Below are 20,920 nucleotides of genomic sequence, written 5' to 3'. Positions count from 1 at the left end.
GCGCCGAGCACTTTAAGTAAACGCTCGCGTATCGAGTACCAGGCGGCCGCTCCGAAAAGTGCTTTTTCCGCTTGGAGCGCTTTTTCTAGCGAAACGCTCGCGAGCACGAGCAGTACCCAGCTCTATGCTATATCTTACTCTTACTCTATTCCCCTAAAAGTATCATTACAAAACAGAATGAGTAGGACAAAATGTACGCATTTTTTCCCACGTTTTTTTTTCTTATTGTTTGAAAAATAATGTGTTAAAGAAAATCTAACACACTAACAACAGAAAATAGTCTCAAACCATAATGGACGGGGTCGCAAAATGGATCTACAACTTAACCGCCGAAAACTTACCATCGCCACACACCACAACAAATCGGCCATTGGGATTGTGCTGAATCGTTTGCGGGTAAATTTCGCAAGCACCCATGTCTTTGACTGCAACTGGTAAACGCTCCCCATCCCGTATTTCGACTCCCTCATTCAACGCCTTCAGGTTGGCTTGCTGCAACTCCGAGTGACGCGCCCAAATTATCTTCCCACCGCTTGAGTCCATGCTGACGGCCGGCTCCTCGCGTCCGACCTTGACCAAGATGCTACCCTCATCGTAACCGATCGACACATTGTTCGAACCTCTCAGACAGCAGATGGTCCAAACCCTCTCGAAGCCGTAATTAAGACTGCTTTCAAGACGGTGCGTGTTCGCGTGCCAGATGCGTACAGTACCGTCCTCGCTACCGGTGAGTACAACCGGCAATTCGGGGTGAAAACTGACGGCGCTAATATTTTGAGCGTGACCTTCCAAAGTTTGGACGCAGGTCTTGTTTTGGTAATCCCAAATCTTGACGAGCCGATCGTCGGCTCCAGAAATGATGTAGGGCTTGTCACCGCCGTGATAATAGTCTACGCAATTTACGCCCTTTTCATGCCCCTCCAGTGTGAAGTTTGCCGTAGCGGCCCCCAACTGCCATACTTTTAGCGTTCGATCCAAGGATGCGCTGGCAAATGTGTTATTATCTTTCGGATTTATTGCTATTTGCATGACGTAGTGACAGTGACCTTCGAACACCTGCTGGCACGCCCATGACTTCTCCCAATTCCAAAGTTTTATCAGCATGTCATCTATTGAATACATTTTTTATTAGATACATGTTACAGTACGGAACAAAGTCATGGTGTAGAAATATTGATTGGACCACAGAAAATAAAAACTAAATGATTGCTCCAGACATTCCCGTACTACATAGAGGTATGGAAAAAGATTATTACACATTGGACTTTTAATAAGCCAGAAAGAAACTAAATAACCATTATATGAGTGTGAAGTGAGATAGAATACTAACAAACTAAAAGCGCTGATGCCATTCGTGCGTCTTTTGAGTAGGTCAGTATCAACTATCAATGACCCATGTAATTACTACCGTCAATGTCAACATTGGTAAAGTTTTGTCTCTCTTGCACTCATATCATGCTTTTGGAGTTTCTTTCTAGCTTATTAAAAGTCAAACCTGCAATAATCTTTTCTCATATCTGTATTATGCGATGCCTCAAAGAGACTGTTAAGAATCTCATTATAAACGGTAAAGGATAAGCATCTTTGATGTGATTACTGTGAATTCCGCGAATTCAGTGCAAAAAACAGTTGAGAATTGTGTAGGTACTTCTACAGTGCTATTCATTTATACGTAGACATAGGGATTTCCTATGTCTAGTTTGAAATGAAGTTACAAGCATGTAAACTCGATCTAACCTTTCAGTATAGAAACTTAAAAATGACCTAACGATTCTGGCTAGTGACTTTATATGTATGTATAATTGTATAATATTGTAAATATTGCAACAGTTTTCACAGCTATCTTTGGCCAGCAAGCAAGCGATCTCTTTGTCGACTGGCGCTTGTGTGTCGGCGATTTTGATTTCCATGTGGCCCATGGATTGCACAAAGCAAATAATCCGGCGTTTGACTGCACAGTGAATGCGTTTCTACCTCAACGGATAATGGATAGTTTCGAAGGTATTAACAAAGCACGTTTCTTAACATCAGGGTCAGGATTAAACCCGAATTTCAAAATACCTACTAGATACTTGACTGTTGAAAGAGGAACAGTAAAGTGGCGCAACTATAATATAAAATTTCGTTCCATATATTCCCATTTCAGTCGCTGAAGTACCCCACTGTCCACAAACCAAGTGTAGGTATGATAAAATGGTACCGTGTGCCGCAGGGAGGCTAAAGATTTTTACCTTACCTTGTTCGACGCGCCCCTCCTTCCTCCCCCCAAGCCGAGGCGCCGGCCCGTAACTCTTACCGTTTTTGATTTATGAATTTTTTGTATCGAAAAACACAAAAGTGCGGATTCCGCCGGGGGGAGGGGGAGCGTTCGATTTTCTTCGTTTTCACATATTTTCGTCACCTCAACTTAACGTTTTTACAAATTTTTAACAAAAAGTCGTCTTCAGATTTCGAAGATGACTTATTTTATTGTTCAGGGTCGGACTGGATGGGTAAGGGCCCCGGACGCTCCATGACTAAAAGGCCCCCAAATTCATGGACCCCCCCCCTCCGAAAAAGAAGACAAGGGATTTGCAGTTTTTTTAATTGTATTTCAAACAACTCGCTGAACAGTATTGAACATTAAATTAAAGGCGCCCCGCGACGGAGTCACCGCTTCGCGGTTCCACGAGGGCCCCCGCTAGTGCGGGGCCCCGGCCGCTCGGGCGGCCTAGCGGCCTGGGCCAGTCCGGCCCTGTTATTGTTGTATGTTTTAAAAAAATGCGCGTGCTCGGGTTCGAACCGCGATATCGACCTCAATATTTCGGGAATCGCGGTTTTGCAACTAAGCTATCGACCCGCCTACTCTTCGCTTAAGCCGTTATAAATGCGCTTAGATACAAGGATGCTATGTGTGTATATTAGTCAGTTTCATACCCATATCGACAATTTTAATTTTAAAAAGATCGCCATTCCGTAAAACAGCTGCTGAGATGTTGATAAAATTACCTTGAATTTTCACAAAAATTTTCTTGTGGGAATTTGAACAATTTAGTGTTTAATAATAGAGCGACGCATACAAATTGGCAAATTAATAGGACTTTTGCAGCCACATTGAGGGAGGTGGACGTGCGACTCCGAACGCTACAACTGCGGCGATAAGGAACGAAAGCGGATGTGACGCAATCTTTCCGGGAAATATGACGTTTGTTTGAGAACATTCTAAATATTCGGGAGCATTCGAGAAAGAGAGGTGTTTGCTATAAAAGCAAATCGAATTGCGTTTCAGTCAGTTCCAAATTTCGACAACGCAGTAATAAACAGTTCGAGGTGTTATAAATAATATAAATGAGTGATAAATAATATTTTAACTGTTATTGCAAAACTATTATAAATTTATTGTTAATTAATTGTAAATAAATAAAGCGGGTGATTACATTTATGTTACAGTACCACGAGTTTTGTGTCTCTTTTCAATACCAGTCTCCGACTTTATGGAATCTGGAACTTTCTTAAATTCTTTGAAGAAGAAACTCCGCCAATAATTTTCTTAATAATGTCCTGCTTCCTGCTAAATACCAATCTTACATTCTTTTAATAGTATTGTTTGGAATGCCACTGCTACATAAAATACGTCGTTTTAATAGCAAACAACAAAAGCTTTAGGTACATGCAAATGACTGCTTCCAAACGTAGGTTTATTGTTGATGTGTATGTAAACACACTTTTGGAACGATATTTCGCACCTTTTCTACTCAATATTAATTAATTAGGGGCCACATAAAAGTGTACATCAAGATCGACCTGAGTACTTACGCGTTCCTCTCTGAATGCGAATGAGCGGCACTCGTTCTATTTATCCTGCGAATCCGAAATTCCCGCCTTCGTTTAAATTAACAATGAACAAATATACTTAGCCACTGTAACGTTTGGTACTGCAAATTCTATAAACACGGTACTTCAAAAATACATAATCAGGTACGATTTAAATGTGAACTGAACGCGCCGTCAGCTTTGCGACTGTTTTTCCCACTGACATTTGTATTTGCACGCGCTAGAATAGATCTGCACAGGCAAGTTTTAACACCTGCATGTCTGAGTATGGGCCTCTTTAGAGTGTAATAATTTTCGTATTTTCTGTGCATGCAGTGTCAAGAATGAGTTCAAAGGAGAGGTCGTTATTTCCGTACATCTAAAAAAAAAACATTGTGAACCCTTGGCTATGGCAGTTTAAAATTTGCATTCGAGTTTGCATTACACTGGGTCAAAGATAAGTATAGTATTTTTGTATATGGCCCGTAAAAAAGTACATCCTCTATTGAGTAGCATTTTTTATTACTAATACAATGATGTATGTGACACAAAAAAAAACAAAAGTTGGAAATTTTTGGTTTCAACAGCATGGTGCACCCGCGCACGATGCCATAATGGACATTTTTCCGATAGATATTCTCGCACGATTCGGGGCATTGTGTGCTAGTGCACCATCCTGCTGAAACCACAAGTTTCCAATTTCTGTTTTTTTTGTGAGCCATACGCTCATACTGCATGCATCGTTGTATTTGTAATAAAAAATGCTCTCAGTACACTTTTTACTTTTTTTACGAGCCATGTAAAAAAACAAAGTTGATGATATTCAAAACGAAACACTGAAAAAGTGGCAATGAAAATATGTTTTTTTATTAACATCGGAAAAACATCGGCAAATTACGGTTTTTCTGGCATATCTTTGGAAGCAATCGCAATTTTTTTGTTTTCTTTACAGCACGATAATAACTCTTTAATTGCACATCTTTCCTCTCATCACATCTTCTACAGTTTTGAAGATCCCCATGATAGACATCCTTCTCTTGGACACAGTGTATTCATAAATAGTACCTGGTTCAAGCCCGTTCAAAATTAAGGGCTGATATATGCGTTTTTTTAGAATCGCATTTGCATTTATTGAATTTTTTTGCATAATATTCCTTTTTATGAATTTTGAATTCCATTTGTAACGCATTTCTAAACTCTCTAAACCTTGCTCTTAATTGACGATTATTTGGTTCTCTTTTTACTAGTTTAACTTTTGAATACGAAAAATCTGGCTTTTGCAAATTAATTTTTTGGAGATATTATTGAATTGCTCAAAAGAAGCCAAAGTATTTTTCTACCATACACAGTTGCAGAGTTTATATAGTGTGTCTATCTCATTCCGTAAACATCCGAGTAAAAATCCATATGGCGCCCATAAGAAATAAGTAGTAGCCTGGAGCCTCTATATCTAGCGTGCTATGAAAATTTTGGTAACAGATTCACATTCTCCGAAAAAGTTGCCAATAGACGGTGCTAACAGAAACCAAATTTCCCATTTTCAGTATTTTTCGGTGATATCTCAATTATTTTCAAAGATTTTTCAAAAATTTCCTCGAAAATTTCAAGTGTTTTTTTTGGTCAGAAAGGGGCAACTTTGCCCTTATTTAACCTACATTGTATCTCTCACCGTTGTTGAGATTCCAATGGTCAGTCATGAATTTGAACCACCCTGTACAAATCAGTAATGCTGCTTGGCAAAATTTCACTGTATTGCGGTATTTCACCTTCACTGACCAGACCATTTAGGTATTTTTATAAAAAATGCAGCTTATAAATGTTCCAAAAGGCAAAAGACAGGATTATTGAGCACATACTGTATTTGCTAAATAAAACTTGAGCTTCTTTCAATTTTTTTTAACTTTATGATTCTTTCTTGTCGATTTAACTCTCAATGAAAGACTTTTTTACTTGCGATCTTCAATATTGTTGTCACTTTTAATTAAAATCATATTAAGGAGAATAAAATATTCTAAGACTGTGCTGTGTGCTTGCTAACATCATTGAATAAAAACACTATAAGAAGCCTAACCCCGTGGAAATAAAGCGCGACAGAGTTTGAACTGAGAATATAATGGGAACACTGTCAATAGAGTCGATTCTTGAACTGAGAAGAATGAGAATTTGCTTTCCTCCTATTTACCGCAAAGAGAGTTCGGCGGTCAAACCAATGCGGGTGCAAGGGGATTTGTGAGATTTGTCGCGCTTTCTTCCATAAGCGTTAGGCTTCTTATAGTGTTTTTATTCAATGCTAACATATAAAGATACAATACCTATACTCATCATATGAAGTGAGAGTGATTAAATATGCACATCTCAGAAACTACAAACTTACCACTGCTAGTTAAAATATACGGTTGTGTTGGATGAACGACAACGCATCTCAAGTAATCCGAATGCGCCTCGAACGAATGCACCCTTTCCAAGGTGTTGTAATTAAAAACTCGTATTTGGTAATCATCGGAACCGGCGACCACCCAATTTTTACGTGGCACAAACTTTGCTGCACGTACGGGAAGGTCGCAAACTTCGAACGTCTTAACAAGCTGCTGATTCTCATAATTCCATACATTAATGTTCCCATTGTAAAGAGAGCACAGCATCCATGGTTCTGAGGGATGTAGATCAACGCACTTAACTCTGTCTGACCGTGCGGTCAGTTTACGCTTAATATCTAGGCGAAGAGGCTGAAAAACAAGGCGAATGTTAAATGAATGGTGTTTCCGATTTATGGATCTTTAAGATACCGTTTGACTATTTGTAAGTTCGTATTCCTATGCAACCTACCATTCTTAAGTTTTCCTAATAATATACAAATAACGTGAATTTTTGATCTTCCAACATTCGACGTTTATTTTATAAACGTCACAAAACACAACCTAAATTTACGTGGCCGGCACCATTACTAATACCAACATAACAAAACAACACTTTTCAAATGCCATTGATTATACAGAGCGGCTCATATATTAAAAGGGAAGCTACTGACATATAGGCAACTTGTCGAATGGAGTTGAATTATTCGGTGATAATAATAATAATGTTTATTGTTGTTCAACAGACTCATAATCCATATATGAACAATCGCAAAAAAGATAAATAAATCATTAAGGTGATATTCTGAAGCTGGAGCCTCTTAAAAACCTATCGATAAGATGCCACAAATGCTAGAGCGACCTCTTCAAAATTCGTAGAGGTTTAGAACGGTACTAGTACTCCGTACATCCTGGCTTTGACTTTTCCCTTGAACCAACATCGTATACCTACTTCCCAGAGAGTTGTTACTGCAATAAATATACAATGTTACTACTAAACCGAACTCATGTTATATGTTGTCAACGTGGTGGGCTAACCACCGAGCTAGTAAAGGCAACCGGCGCATTATTGACATTGACTCACTATTTGTTTTTGCTGGGATTACATCGCTACCCTGGGCTTCTAGCACATAATTAAATTATTTGATGACAAAAATGCTAATAAACTATATTTCTAGTCAACTATAGTCAGCTTGGAGCATGCAGTGCCGGATCTAGAAGTTTTTAGCACGGGGGCAAATTTAGTATTTTGCCGCCCTTCCTCCCAAACTAACAGCTAACCACATGCAAATGATGAGGGCAACATAAAAAATTTTTCATTTATTATTTCATACAAATTTTAAATGTGACTTTACTTTAGGGCGGTTGATATTTACGCGGCGCGGTTCGGCTTTACAGGAACGTGGTACCGTTGTTGAGCCTTCACTCTACAGTGATACAGGCAACAGACTTGTCTTTTTTGTTTTTTGCCATTTGGTTAGTTACCTTCATTACGTACAGCGCTCAAAGTCTATAATTTTGGAGAGTACCTATCCCGTACAAAGCTTTTATAGCTTATTCCAGGTTTGGTTCTCGGGATTTCCCGGACACCAAATTAAAATTACACGAACCATGCCGACTTTTGTCGCCCCTATTGAGTGCCGCCCGGGGCACTTGCCCCCTTTTGCCCTCCCCTTTATCCGGCACTGGGAGCATGGTGTATATACATACACCATGGCTTGGAGTCACGTGTAAATAAACAGTGCATCGTTCGTTCATTGTCGTATAAATAATATTAATATAAATTCTAAAATTACACAATATTTAAGAAGGGTGGTGAAGTGCATTAACGCACAATGTGGAATTTGATGAGCCTTTAATGCAGTCACACTGATTTAAAACAACTCCATTCTTACCCCAACCTCACTATAGTTGGCTAGAGAGACTACAGATATTGATTTATAGCCGCCTTATTAGAACTAAGCAGTTAAAATAAAATGATAATTGTTGACTATATCTTCGGAACGGTTGAGAGTAAAAGTATAGTTTTTTCTGTGACGGGAAAAACGTTTGTCATTTTATCTCTGTTTGACAGGTAACAAAATGTCACTTTTTATGAAATTACTTTTTACTCGCAAATACACATAAGCAAAGATAGATGTTCAATTTTTGTGACGCTACTTTCACTGCTTCTACTAACTCAGGTGAAGTCAGAGAAAATTCAGAATCAGACATTTTTAACTTTATCAACTATTAAACAATCATTAAGTTCGAAATGTTTAAATAAAATGACAAAACTGAATTGAGAGATATTTGAGTAAAGGTTTCCTTAGCAACGCAGTTCGTATTGTCGCGAGAAGTACAAGAGCCTATCTGCAGTTTAAAACTTCAAATTTCTATAAATCGATAGGTACGACTTCAATATACCTATCGTTTTCCCCGTCACAGAAAAAATGTATTATGTATTATACACGGGAAAAATGTTGATCTCGGTTTTTTGTCTCCCTCCGCTTCGTGACATAGCGGCAAAACTGACATAGCCCTTTTGCCGTTAAAGTGTAAATCCGCCTCTGCGTCTTTGTTGCACGTAACTTTGTCGTGCGTGTTTAGTGATGGTGTTTGGTGAGAAATCTCAAATCATAAATCTGGAATCCAAAATTTCAAAATCAATAGTATCGAAACATAATAATCTCGAAATACAAAAATTTCGAAAAACCAAAATCCGGAATCATTTCGTGATACAGAACAAATAAGTTGAAGCTGACACGAACGAATTATACAATGCGGACCATACATATAACCTTTTTTTTTATTGATTTTATTTTATTGATCTTATTTCACAGGTAAAATTGTCTGATCATCGTAAACCCACCGATTTTTCACGTTGTGTGTTATGGAGTTTACGGCTTTTAAGATCTCATTAATCCAGTAAAATACGATATTTCTACGTATGTACGTCCTGCTTTTATGTGTATAATGTGTTGCCTAACCATGTTACACATGTTTTGAAGCGTATCCCTAAAGCAAGAATCACAGCTGCTCACACACTTTGCAAGCATAATCGAAGACGTGATAAGAGAAAATGACGAAACATCCACTTCTTTGCACTCCGAGTTCTCGCCACTCCGGGAAAGTCTCTAACTACCGTCAAAGAGTACCCACTCTTTTAGCGTTTTCGATTGGCAAAACTCGTGCTGAACGAGTGCAATTTTTACGTTCTATTGGTAATTTTAGGGCAATTTTCTGTGTTCCATTGGCAAATGTGATGCAACAATTACGCACTCAGTGCAAATTTCGACACACGAGGTCCGAGAGCTCGTGGAGCTGCTAGTTAACAAATTTTCAAAACAAACGTGCGACAATTTGAATTTGTTTCTTGCGTTGGGAGAGTTTTTTGTCGTCATCTAGCGATAGCGAAGATGATGAATTAGCCATAACTTCTATTTTACAAAAAGTTGCACTTACTCATTAAACTGAACGTCAAAAATTGGTCCTTTACAGGAATTTCAAATTTATATTCCTCATCGTTTATCATCAATAATACTGAAATCGTTTGTCATTTTTTAGAATAGAGATTTGTCGATTACCTAAATCTAAAATGAGGTTATGGACAAATGACAACAAATTTTTACGAATATTTATGTTCCATTGAGAGCAATTTTCACATGGATTAATTCATCATGCAACACTCGTGCAGTACGAGTGTTGCCAATCGAAAACGCTATTTGCTACCGCTGTCAAACATAACCTGGCGTCAATAAAGACGAAACACTGTCCTAATATTCCTAATTCTCTCCAGAAGCACTATCATAGTTCCCTAACTGGACGGGTCGTTTCGAAAGTATCAGATGGTGACTTCAGAGGTGTCATTCGCGTACTTTCCTCTGAGGATACCCTTTGCGACGGAAGATACCGCCACAATATGGTGCTGCCCAAGGAAAGACACCTCTATTATTCTAGCCGTCATCTGAAATTTCTAGATTATCCTCAAACCGAAGACACTTGCCACTGATGGTACGCATTTTGTGTGAAATAAAAAATACTCTTTAATTACATCCCTCCCCCAAATATGCAACACGAATACTATTACAAATCATTCACAGATAATATCTCCAATGGAACCCCATTTTTCTGTAATGCTTCCACCATTGATGTATGGAAGAAAGCAACTGCAGGCGTGTACACACCTCCCCTAATAATCGAAACTATTAATACACACTCAATAATATAATATACCTACTTCTTAGGCAACTTTGAAGGTTCAGTTAATATGATAATTGCCGAGAGTACCACAGCTAAACAAGTGAAGCCATAGGCTGGATTAACAATATCAATTTTGCCTAAAATACTTTTATTGGGCGGTTGATTAAATTGGATATCTTTCTTATCGCTCCAACCTTTCCCATACAAATACATGCAGACTGTTGTGTTTTCGATCACTTCTTCACTAGGAGATTCGTGATCAAAATAGCCTCCAGAGAATACTTTTGGATACTGTAACAGACAAATTAGTACGAATTTGTCAATGCAACAAATACTTTCAGCAGTAATTTTCTACCACAACTACACTGACTGAAAATAATCATTATCAATCCAATAAACAGTAGCTTCAGAATACTTTTCCATGACTCTAATAGAAGGTAGTGGCGGACCTGGATAGGTCTCTTCCCGCCATTTTCGTAGAAGTAGCTCTGGGAGCGGATGATTACGTCTTCGTCTGGAGATGGAAATGGAAGGATCCTTTTGTTTGGAATACCAATGCTTGCATTTCTGCTGAACGGGAACCTTTAATAAATTCACATTTATAAAAAATGCAACACGATTTGCTAAAATCTTCAAAATTAAAACAAAAAGCACTACGGTTAGTTATTAAACTTAGGAACCAAATTTTAGGTAACACAGGTCAGTTGAAACCTCCTGTACGTTCAACATGGTAAAACTGATGCCAATGAACCTACAGCTAAACCTAGAAATTTCATATCTTAGTCCAATGTTGCACCCTCTTAGAGGTGGATCATTTAGTAATTGTGGTATACAACGTTGAATTATTTACTGTAATTTAAATTTAACTAAAAAGCACGACGGATATTAAAATTTTGGCTAGCAGGTGAGTTGAAACGTAGTACCTTCATATCATGGTAAAATGGGTACTCTTTGGTAAAATGATACCAATACTGGGTAGGTACAGCTAAACCATAGATATGCGTAATATCTGTGGCTAAACATAGAAATTTCAGTTCAATCTTGCACCCTCTTAGGGGTTGATCATAATTTAGTCATTTTGGTGTACCTACAGCCATCAATTATTTACTGTAATTCCTGTTATCCTGTATCTCTTTTGTAAATTTCTAATTGATGCGGATCGGTACATGGATTCCAAACATCCAAATGTCCAAACAGCGCAATACATTCTATGAACTTGTTGTGGTATGATTGGCGTGGAAGGTTGCCCTGTTGGGATATTTTGTGACCTTAATAGGGCATTCGATTGCTAAGGTCAGTAGGACCCCATAGTTCTACTTTAAGAAAATGTGCTACATGCGGGGATTACGAGGTAGCGGGGTAGCCTTATCACTGGCTGGAGTCATACCTACTATAAGGGGAGGAGATAGTATATGAGAATCTATGTACGTCAAAGTGATTAACTATTAATCAAGGTGTTCCACAGTGCTCGATACTTGGGCCTGTATTAAAAATAATATGCAGGATGGCAGAATAAATACAAAACATGCAATAGTTTTTGAAAAAAAAGCAAGAACAGGTCGATTTTGGGTGGAAGGGGGACATTATGTACTTTTACCACCCTTGGCGTCAATCCCCCAAGCAGAATTGCACGTTGCTACCCCTACAATGATTTTTAAATGATAAAAATATATGTTTGCTCCCCTCTGCTTGATCTCGATATTGCGATAAGTACATGTGAAGCAATTCAGCGTAAATTGCGAAGAAATGCCAGTTTTAAATTGCACAGTTTTGGGAAAAAAATGAAAATTTAACACCTCTGTCAACTAAAGTCACAAATTTTGTACCTATTGCATTCATGTACATCTATCAAAAAATGGAGAAAAACATATTACCGTAAAGAGCAAGATGGTGACATTTTTGGTAGAGAAGTGGCCCGTTTAGAAGCCCACACAGACTTCAAATCACTAAGGGCATGCACAATGCTGGACCAAGTACCGAAATTGAGAGCAGATCCAGTTCCGGTTTGATCCTCAAGTCTATGCATAAAAATTTCTACAGAATTCAAAACACCTAAAGCATAAGTGAGCAAACGCTAATTCAAATGACAACTTCACCTTGGAAACTCTTTGTTATAAAATTCATTGGCATTTCGACACCCATACTGTCCATTCCACACCCGTGGACTATGTAAACACCTTTTTCTTCTGCAGTATTGCCATACCGTGATAACATAATGTCTTGGAAATGTGTTTCCCCTGTTACATCTACGTAATGCGTGCCAGTCATGGCACAGCACTTTACCACAACTTCCCCATAAAGTTGGTAGGGCCCGCAGCAGTTAAGTACGATCTTTGTTTTTTGAGCCATTGCCAGTATCGAAAGCTCGTCAGCAACATCCGCAATGATGATGGGAGTTGAGTTCAAGGAATCCGCGCCTTTTAATTACAAAATAATTATGCTAATCAACGAAACGATCTTAAATACCGAGCTTTTGGGCGTATTCGCCTAACACCCTCTTCAGTTTTTCCTCAGACCGTCCCGCAATTCCCCATTTTAATTGCCTACCATCTTCTTCGCATAGTTTGTGTAGGTAGGGAATGGTGCGTTTACCAGTAAAACCAGTAGCACCAAACACAACTAAATCCAATTTGTGATCCATATTTACGAAGCTTACTTTCAATTCGTGGACATGAAGCAAAAAATACACTAATTGAGTCAATCACAGTCGGGAATCAACATCAAATACGGCGTCACACTGAACCTTACATTTCTGTTTTTATGTAGCCTTGTAGGTACCTGCTTTGTGGCCTTCATGCAATTATATAATCTTACTGCGTTGTCTACAAATATATGCATGTAATTAATTTTTAATGCACACATCCTATTTATAATACCATCTTTTGCAGTATTTTTGGAAAAAGTACAGAACAAAGTGCAATTTCGCCTATGTTAAATATAGTGAAGACGCGCTTCCGATTTCATATGTTCATTTCAAAAAGTAGGTACTTAATATATTTTTTTTTAACTTTTATCTAGTGGACACACATTTCGTCTGTACAAAATGAAGTATTTTTGGAATCATTTCGATACCTTTTGTTGCTTTCAAATGTTGAAAATAATACCTATTTTTTAAATCATTTTATAAATTTATACAGGAATTGGAGTGATATTGAGGATAAAAAACGTGTCATATTCGTAGTAGATCCCACATAAGGTCAACCTTCGCTCATCTGTTTACCGACTAAAATACATTTTTTAACTATCTTAATATGTAAACAAACACATTGAAAATGGGTGGCCTAAAGAAATAATGAAGTCATATAAACTTTACGTTCGCGTCGGCGTTCGCTGTTCGCGTCCGTCGGTGCAGAGCTTATTTCGGTTAAGGTATTTTTGATTTACTTAGTACAGTTTGTTCATGAAAGGGACAAGAATTATTTCTGTGAAAGATTTATGATGAATGAGCATATATAAAAGACTTATAATAGTTATTAATGATACAAGTTCGTTTATGAACGTCATAATGAAACGCGTGTAATGTTAAATTCACGAGGCGCAGCCGAGTGACTTTAGTTACACAAGTTTCATTAATAACGTTCATATAGAACGACATAGGAGTAGAAAATAGTAATTATACACCAAGGTAGAGAAGTTGATTTTCTTAGCCGAGCGGTATTATTTCCCGAGACGCTTCGCGTCGAGGGAAGTAAGAAGCGAGGCGATGAAAAGTCTTCTCTACCGTGGTTTATATGTTATTTTATTCACTACTAGCAGATGAACTGTTTTAACACATATTTAAATATCATTAGAAAACACGATTTTGGCGATTTTAAGTACCTATAATAGGTAGGTACTTTTACAAGAAGGCTGTGATTTTGACATTGCATTATTTGTAAGTCGCATTTTGCGTGTTTCGCTAATTTCTGTTAAATAAATATGGATAGTGAATTTTTGTGCACTCCTCCAGACATACGAGAGGCAGCAAAAAGCGTGGCCGCTAACGACCTCTTGCCTGAAAAATCAAAACATTATTACAATAAAATTTATTTAAATTTTAAAGAGTGGTGCTAACAAAATGTGTTTCGCAAGTTAGTGAAAATGTTATGTTGGTGTATTTCGAAGAATATCGCGTACAATAAATGTGTGATTAATTATAATTTTCAAAAGTAAGTTCTTTAAGTTCTGTTTGTTGAGTTCAATAAAATCCTTGTTTACTTCGTTAGCTACAACGATACGATAGTTATTTATTTATTCCCCTAATTATAGGCCAACCTAAATGTCAAATTCATTATCTCCTATAAGAGGAATAATCCACGAGGTAGAGAAAAATAAAATCTAGCATCGAATACCAGCCTACTAATTATACGTTGTAATGCTAGTAGTGAATAATATTAATACACTTCACGTGCCAAACCAAAACAAGCAACTTTGACAGTTTGACTTTGACACTTCGGTGAACTACGAACTGCCAGCGCGAACGCGGGCAACAATAGTTATTTATGCATCAAGGACATTAAGGCAATATTTATGCCGAGGGCGACATAGCCCGAGGGGCCTCTGGCCCCGAAGGATTGTAAGTTGCCCGAGGGTTAAATATTGAGTAATGCCTGAGGTGCATACATTTTATTTTTCATCGTTCCAAAGAATGCATTTTCAATATACAAATGTCATGATTATTATTTGCCCAACATTAATGTGCTTCATACGAATGAAGTTGCATCTTTTTTATTACATAATAATATAACTCCATCAATCAATTTGACAGGCCGTTTGAGGGCATAATGAGATGACAATCCAATGCCCTCTCATATATGCCCTTGGGCGTAATAGACTGCTGTATATGTCAGATATAATTGACATATAATAGGCAAATGAAAAATAAAGTTTATACCTACATACAAATTAATGTCATTACTATTTCCGTCTGCTTCTATCACATCACGTTAGTGCATGTTCTCTCTCTCTCTCTCCCTCGCTCCCTCAAGATTGTTGAATACTTACGCTTGATATGTTTCATTATAATGATAATGTAAATACTAAAAAATTTTTTCCCAATGAAATTGGTGCATAAATAATGATTTTTAGAAATGTATATGTATATACATACTACAAACTTAAGTCACTATGTATGTACCTATTGGATATTTGGAAACAATTTTTGCACAGGAAGTGTATAGGGATCTTCTTGCCACTGATAATTCTACGTATTTTACGTGAAATAAAAAACAGACACTTTTATTAAACCCAAACATACCCTTCACTAACAATATTACAAATCATTCACAGATAATATTTCCAATGGAACCCCATTTTTCTGTAATGCTTCCACCATTGATGTATGAAAGAAAGCAACTGCAGGCGTGTACACACCTCCCCTAATAATCGAAGCTATTAACACACACTCAAATGATTTATATACCTACTTCTTAGGCAACTTTGAAGGTTCAGTTAATATGATAATTGCCGACAGTACCACAGCCAAGCATGTAAAGCCATAGCCAGGATTAACAATATCAATTTTGCCCAAAATACTTTTATTGGGCCGTTGATTGAATTCAATATCTTTCTTATCGCTCCAACCTTTCCCATAAAAATACATGTCAATTGTACTGTTTTCGATCATTTCTTCACTAGGAGATTCGTGATCAACATATCCTCCTGAGAATACCTTTGGATACTGTAATAGACAAATTAGTAGTAGTAGTCCCTATGTCAATGCAATAAATACTTTCAGCAGTAATTTTTTACCACAACTAAACTGACTGAAAATAATCGTTATCAATCCCATAAACAGTAGCTTCAGAATACTTGTCCATGACTCTAATAGATAGTAGTGGCGGACCTGGATAGGTCTCTGCCCGTTCTTATAAAAGTATTGTTGGGAGCGATTGATTACGTCTGTGTCTGGAGAAGGAAATGGAAGAATCCTTTTGTTTGGAATACCAATGCTTGCATTTTTGCTGAACGGGAACCTAAAATAAATGCACAATTCTTGAAAAATACAACACGATTTGCTAAAATGTTCAAAATTAAAACAAAAAGCACTATGGTTATTAAACATTTAAGGAAAAAGCTTTTTGGCAGAATAGCGCATGCGCAAGTGTATCAAACTCTCATTTGTGGCTAAAGGGCTGACCCGATGGGAACCAAATTTGCTACACATATTCTTAAAACATAGAAGAAAGAGCGGAAAAGCTTTTGGGCAGAACGTGGACATATATGCCAGCGAAGGTTTCTGATTGAGTAAAAGTGTGCAAGGTAAGGTGAAACGGGTCTGCCAATATTGTTATAAAAATGGCTCACGAAAGAGAACGTATTTCCACAGGGATGGCGCAACTTTTTAGGATAAAGGTGGTTCAATTGTTTTATTTTAGTTCTACATTCTCTTGTGTAATTTTCACTCTACTTCATTTTAAAAATATTCTGTACAATTTTGTGCATAGGTAGTTTTGGTATAGAAATGAAAATTTCACCCCTCGGAGCCCTTGTGTCAATTAACACACCAATTATGTATTGTATTCATGTATAGGTATGTCTATCAAAAAATAAATAAAAAAACCTTTTACCGTAAAGGACAGGATGGTGACATTTTTGGTAGAGAAATGGCCCGTTTAGCAGCCCACACAGACCTAAAATCACTAAGGGAATGCACAATGCTGGACCAGGTACCGAAATTGAGACCAGATCCTGTTGTGGTTTGGTTCCCAAATTTCGACATCATAAAAACTTCTACAGAATTCAAAACACCTAAAACATATGTGAGCAAACACTAATTCAAACGGCAACTTCACCTTGGAAACTCTTTGTTAGGAAATTCAATGGCATTTCGTTACCCATGCTGTCCATTCCACATCCGTGCACTATGTAAACGCCTCTTTCTTCCGCAGTATGGCCATATCGTGATAACATAATGTCTTGGAAATGTGTTTCCCCTGTTACATCTACGTAATGTGTGCCAGTCATGACACAGCACTTTACCACAACTTCTCCATAAAGTTGATAGGGCCCGCAACAGTTGAGTACCATCTTTGCTTTTTTAGCCATTTCCAGTATCGAAAGCTCATCTTCAACATCCGCAATGATGATGGGAGTAGAGTTCAAAGAATCCGCACCTTTTAATTACAAATCAATTATATCCTATTGAATGAAACGATATTAAATACCGAGCTTTTGGGCGTATTCGTCCAACACCTTTTTCAGTTTTTCTTCAGACCGTCCCGCAATTCCCCATTTTAATTGCCTTCCATCTTCCTCGCATAGTTTGTGTAGGTAGGGAATGGTGTGTTTACCAGTAAAACCAGTAGCACCAAACACAACTATATCCAACTTGTTGTCCATTTGTGAAGTTTTTAATTCGCGGACGTGAAGCAAAAAATAAATTAATTGAGTCAATCACAGGTGGGGAATCAAAAACAAATCCTGTCCCCTACTGAACTTTGCACTTCTGTTTTTATCTAGAGTTGTATCTTGGCGGGGAACGTAATGGCTTTCAGATCATTATATAATTCTTACTGATTAGATATATTTCTCGATGGGTATATGTTTACAAAAACATATAATTAATTTTTAAATAATGCCTGTGTGTTCATTGAAAAAGGTAGTGAACGTTAGAACTACGTCATATTGTCTTTGAACTACTATAAGTCCTTAGAACTATCCGAAGCAACACACATACATCAGATAATAGACCAGAGGCAGCGTACATAGTAACCATTGAATTTATAACTATTATAAATTCAATGATAGTAACTAAAGCATAAGGGACAAAATATTCGACAATACAGGCTGAAAGTACGTTGAAACCTAATAATAAAATCACTCGTCTGCCAGTCGTAAGTGGCAACATTAACTTGGGGCGGCTCTGAATAGATGACTTCTTTAGGTGATCAACTAAATTACTAAACTATAAGGGTCACAGAAAAGATTTATATCAAGAAATCCCATTTTTACCATAGTTCTCAAATATGCTATGGCAGACGATTTCAAGTGCAGCGTTGGTAGCGAAAGATGCCCTTCAATGTAGGGAAAAACACCTCTGAACTAAACCATGAGACCGTATAAAATTTATACATAAAAAATTCCCCTTTTTGTCACTACTTTAAAATGTATCCTGGCAGACGATATTAAGTGTAGCTTAATAGTGGCAGACGTCTTAGAAGTTAAAAAATTAAATCCCAGCGAGTACGAGCGTGTGAGAGATAAGTCTTTGTTGTCGAATCTGCCTTTTTTGGGTGCAATTAACTTTTCGCCCGTGCAGAGGTAGATGCCGAAGTGATAAAGATACTTCGCGGCATTCATGTCGAAATACAACATTAGTCTAAGATTGCCGTATTCAAGACCTTCAGATACCTTCTGGACTGGAAGATGTCCGGCTAATTAACTATGTTATTTAATGTACTTTTATGCAAGAGACTTCGGAATGTTATACCCTTCACAAATGGGAAAGGATTGGAGGTACTTTTTATCTACTTGAGATGGCCATTTTCAAGCTTATGGAATTTGTTATTAAATTATCGTCAGATTTAAATTTTTCAAATTCAAGTGTTGCTTACTCGGATTGTCCAAATTTGTAGGAACTCTTTTGGCTTTTTGATTCATTTTACTTTACTATAAACCTTCTTTAACTTTTCAAATTCAAAGTATTTGCATTCCACCTTTCCGATAATAAGCTTGGGTACGAGTGCTGCAACCGGTCTGTCATAACGTAGGGATCCGATCATTTTTTTTTAAATTTATAATTAAAGAGCTTCGACTGAAAAATAGGCCATTAGCTCTTGTACGGTTAGATTTTTTCAAATAAAGATATGTTTTTGAGGAGCGGCATTGTATTTGAGCGTCCCTCACCAAGGGCGTCCTTTAAGTTATCTTTTATGCTATACAATTTCCTTTGATTAGTGTATTCTGTACATTCTAATATTATATGTTTGACAGTGACAATTTTTTTACAACGTTCGCAATAAGGAGGGTCGTCCTTAGTGATAAGATGCAAATGAGTTAATCGCGTATGGCCTATTCGCAGTCGGGTCCGGACTACAGATTCTCTTCGGTTTTGGAGGTAGGTTGTCTTCGATTGCCGCGAGACTTCTGATGGCTTAATTTCTTTTAGTTTGTTGGCAGTTGCGGACCATTCTTCTTGCCAAGCGGCTTGGAGGACTTGTTTGTAGTGGCTCTTTAAATCACTAAGGGTAGTGTCGTTGATTTCCGCTGCTTCCGAAGAGGCGGATGCTGTTATTGCTGCCCGATCTGCCTTTTCATTCCCTTTGATTCCTACATGAGATGGAATCCAGCAAAACCTTACATTTTTCTTAATCGAAACTGTGTGTGCATACTGAGCCAGTATTTTGTCGCTTATTTAATTGTTGGGGTCGTATTTTTGAATAGATTGTAAGGCACTTAAAGAGTCACACACAATTAAACAGTTTATAATATTATCTCTTTTAGCTACATAGATAAGAGACTGTAAGATGGCGAAAAGTTCTCCACTATATGCATGTATTATAAAATTCCATGGCATCACAGATTATTGAAAAAGTGGGGGTTTTATTTTCCAATTTTCCGTCTTTATTATGCAAAAAATTGAAAACTAATAGGGTTGATTGACGTAAAAATTTTTTTCCTACAAAAAACCTTAATACATTTTTGCTCTAAAATAATTTGGGGAGCCAATAATCGCATGTTATGAATTTTACATTGAAATCCCTATGATGGGTTACGCAAGTCACCACCCTGTATATATATATTTTTATATGGTGATGAGTGATGACCATCATTTCGAGCATTTGCGGCGGCATTAAAAGCTTCCTTATGTAATAAAAATAAGTCCGGAAAAATTAGCTTAAAAAAATAAAATTTTGAGGGTATAACATTTTCTTTGGCCTGAATTTTAGGTTAGGAACAAGATATCGAGATGCGGTTTTCGCGAGCTTGTTTAGGCATTTTTTAGCTACTTTTGCATGAAAAAGAATCAAACCAATGCATTTAATTTTTTTGAGAAAATTAACCATTTCTGTCGGAATGTCTAAAAAAGCCCTCAAGCGGCGATATGTGAAACTAACAAAACTTCAAATATTATAATATTTGTAGCCGAAGAATAACTCTTTTCAATTAACCCGAGTTTGTTAAAAGCGGTTGAGTCGTTTCGAAGATACAGGGTGTTCTTTACGGAAACCTTTGAATACCCCCACCACTTCATTTTTAGAGATACAGGAAAAATTGCCAAACAAAAAAGGTTCAGATTATCGTCGCCTTCAAAGACCGGACATTTTTTTGTTAGGTTAATATAGCGGAATTCACAGACAAATCACTTTTTTAGATTCCAGTAAAGTCACTAGATATAGAAAGTACCGCAATCATCCGCCATTTTTGGGCAAATTTGCTGCCAACTAAAAAAAATTGACAAATAAAATCTGAATAGCTGTAATTTTTTATAACCTAACTTCATAGTACTGTCATGTAATCATGTTTTATAAAAATATCATATATCTTCTCTTATATATATGAAAAATATATACAGATATCTCCAAACAGGTGGAACAATCCCTAACATTAAAGTTACTAGAATCTGGTAACTTCCGCCATTTTTGGGCAAAAATCATGCGTTCTCTATGAGC

The 20,920-nt window shown here is 37.3% G+C and overlaps 3 protein-coding genes across 4 annotated transcripts; all 3 read right to left on the bottom strand.

The window, feature by feature from the left end:
• Nucleotides 1-300: 300 nt before the first annotated feature.
• Nucleotides 301-6,739, bottom strand: LOC116172140 (coatomer subunit beta'-like). The gene is made up of 3 exons (XM_031489286.1): nt 6,619-6,739; nt 6,167-6,518; nt 301-1,109 (listed from the first exon to the last, which is right to left on the bottom strand). The coding sequence occupies exons 1-3, from the start codon at nt 6,619-6,621 to the stop codon at nt 316-318; spliced, it is 1,149 nt and encodes a 382-aa protein (XP_031345146.1). The 5' UTR covers nt 6,622-6,739; the 3' UTR covers nt 301-315.
• A 3,389-nt stretch (nt 6,740-10,128) lies between these two features.
• LOC116170137 (saccharopine dehydrogenase-like oxidoreductase) lies at nt 10,129-13,127 on the bottom strand. 2 transcript variants are annotated; one of them, XM_031486325.1, is made up of 6 exons: nt 12,795-13,127; nt 12,425-12,745; nt 12,203-12,362; nt 10,664-10,910; nt 10,366-10,619; nt 10,129-10,317 (listed from the first exon to the last, which is right to left on the bottom strand). In XM_031486325.1, the coding sequence occupies exons 1-6, from the start codon at nt 12,967-12,969 to the stop codon at nt 10,212-10,214; spliced, it is 1,263 nt and encodes a 420-aa protein (XP_031342185.1). In that variant the 5' UTR covers nt 12,970-13,127; the 3' UTR covers nt 10,129-10,211. The 2 variants fall into 2 exon arrangements, with proteins under 2 accessions (XP_031342185.1, XP_031342184.1); XM_031486324.1 differs by having other exon boundaries at nt 10,131-10,317; nt 12,203-12,380; nt 12,795-13,126.
• A 2,388-nt stretch (nt 13,128-15,515) lies between these two features.
• LOC116170136 (saccharopine dehydrogenase-like oxidoreductase) lies at nt 15,516-18,088 on the bottom strand. Its single transcript, XM_031486323.1, has 6 exons — nt 17,474-18,088; nt 17,102-17,422; nt 16,877-17,057; nt 16,039-16,282; nt 15,734-15,987; nt 15,516-15,685 (listed from the first exon to the last, which is right to left on the bottom strand). The coding sequence occupies exons 1-6, from the start codon at nt 17,646-17,648 to the stop codon at nt 15,580-15,582; spliced, it is 1,281 nt and encodes a 426-aa protein (XP_031342183.1). The 5' UTR covers nt 17,649-18,088; the 3' UTR covers nt 15,516-15,579.
• Nucleotides 18,089-20,920: the final 2,832 nt, after the last annotated feature.

This window comes from Photinus pyralis, unplaced genomic scaffold (assembly GCF_008802855.1).
Source record: "Photinus pyralis isolate 1611_PpyrPB1 unplaced genomic scaffold, Ppyr1.3 Ppyr1.4_LG5, whole genome shotgun sequence".
NCBI classification, from domain to species: Eukaryota; Metazoa; Arthropoda; class Insecta; order Coleoptera; family Lampyridae; genus Photinus; species Photinus pyralis.
Note: the sequence above shows the minus strand (reverse complement) of the source record. Positions and strands in the feature narration are given on the sequence as shown.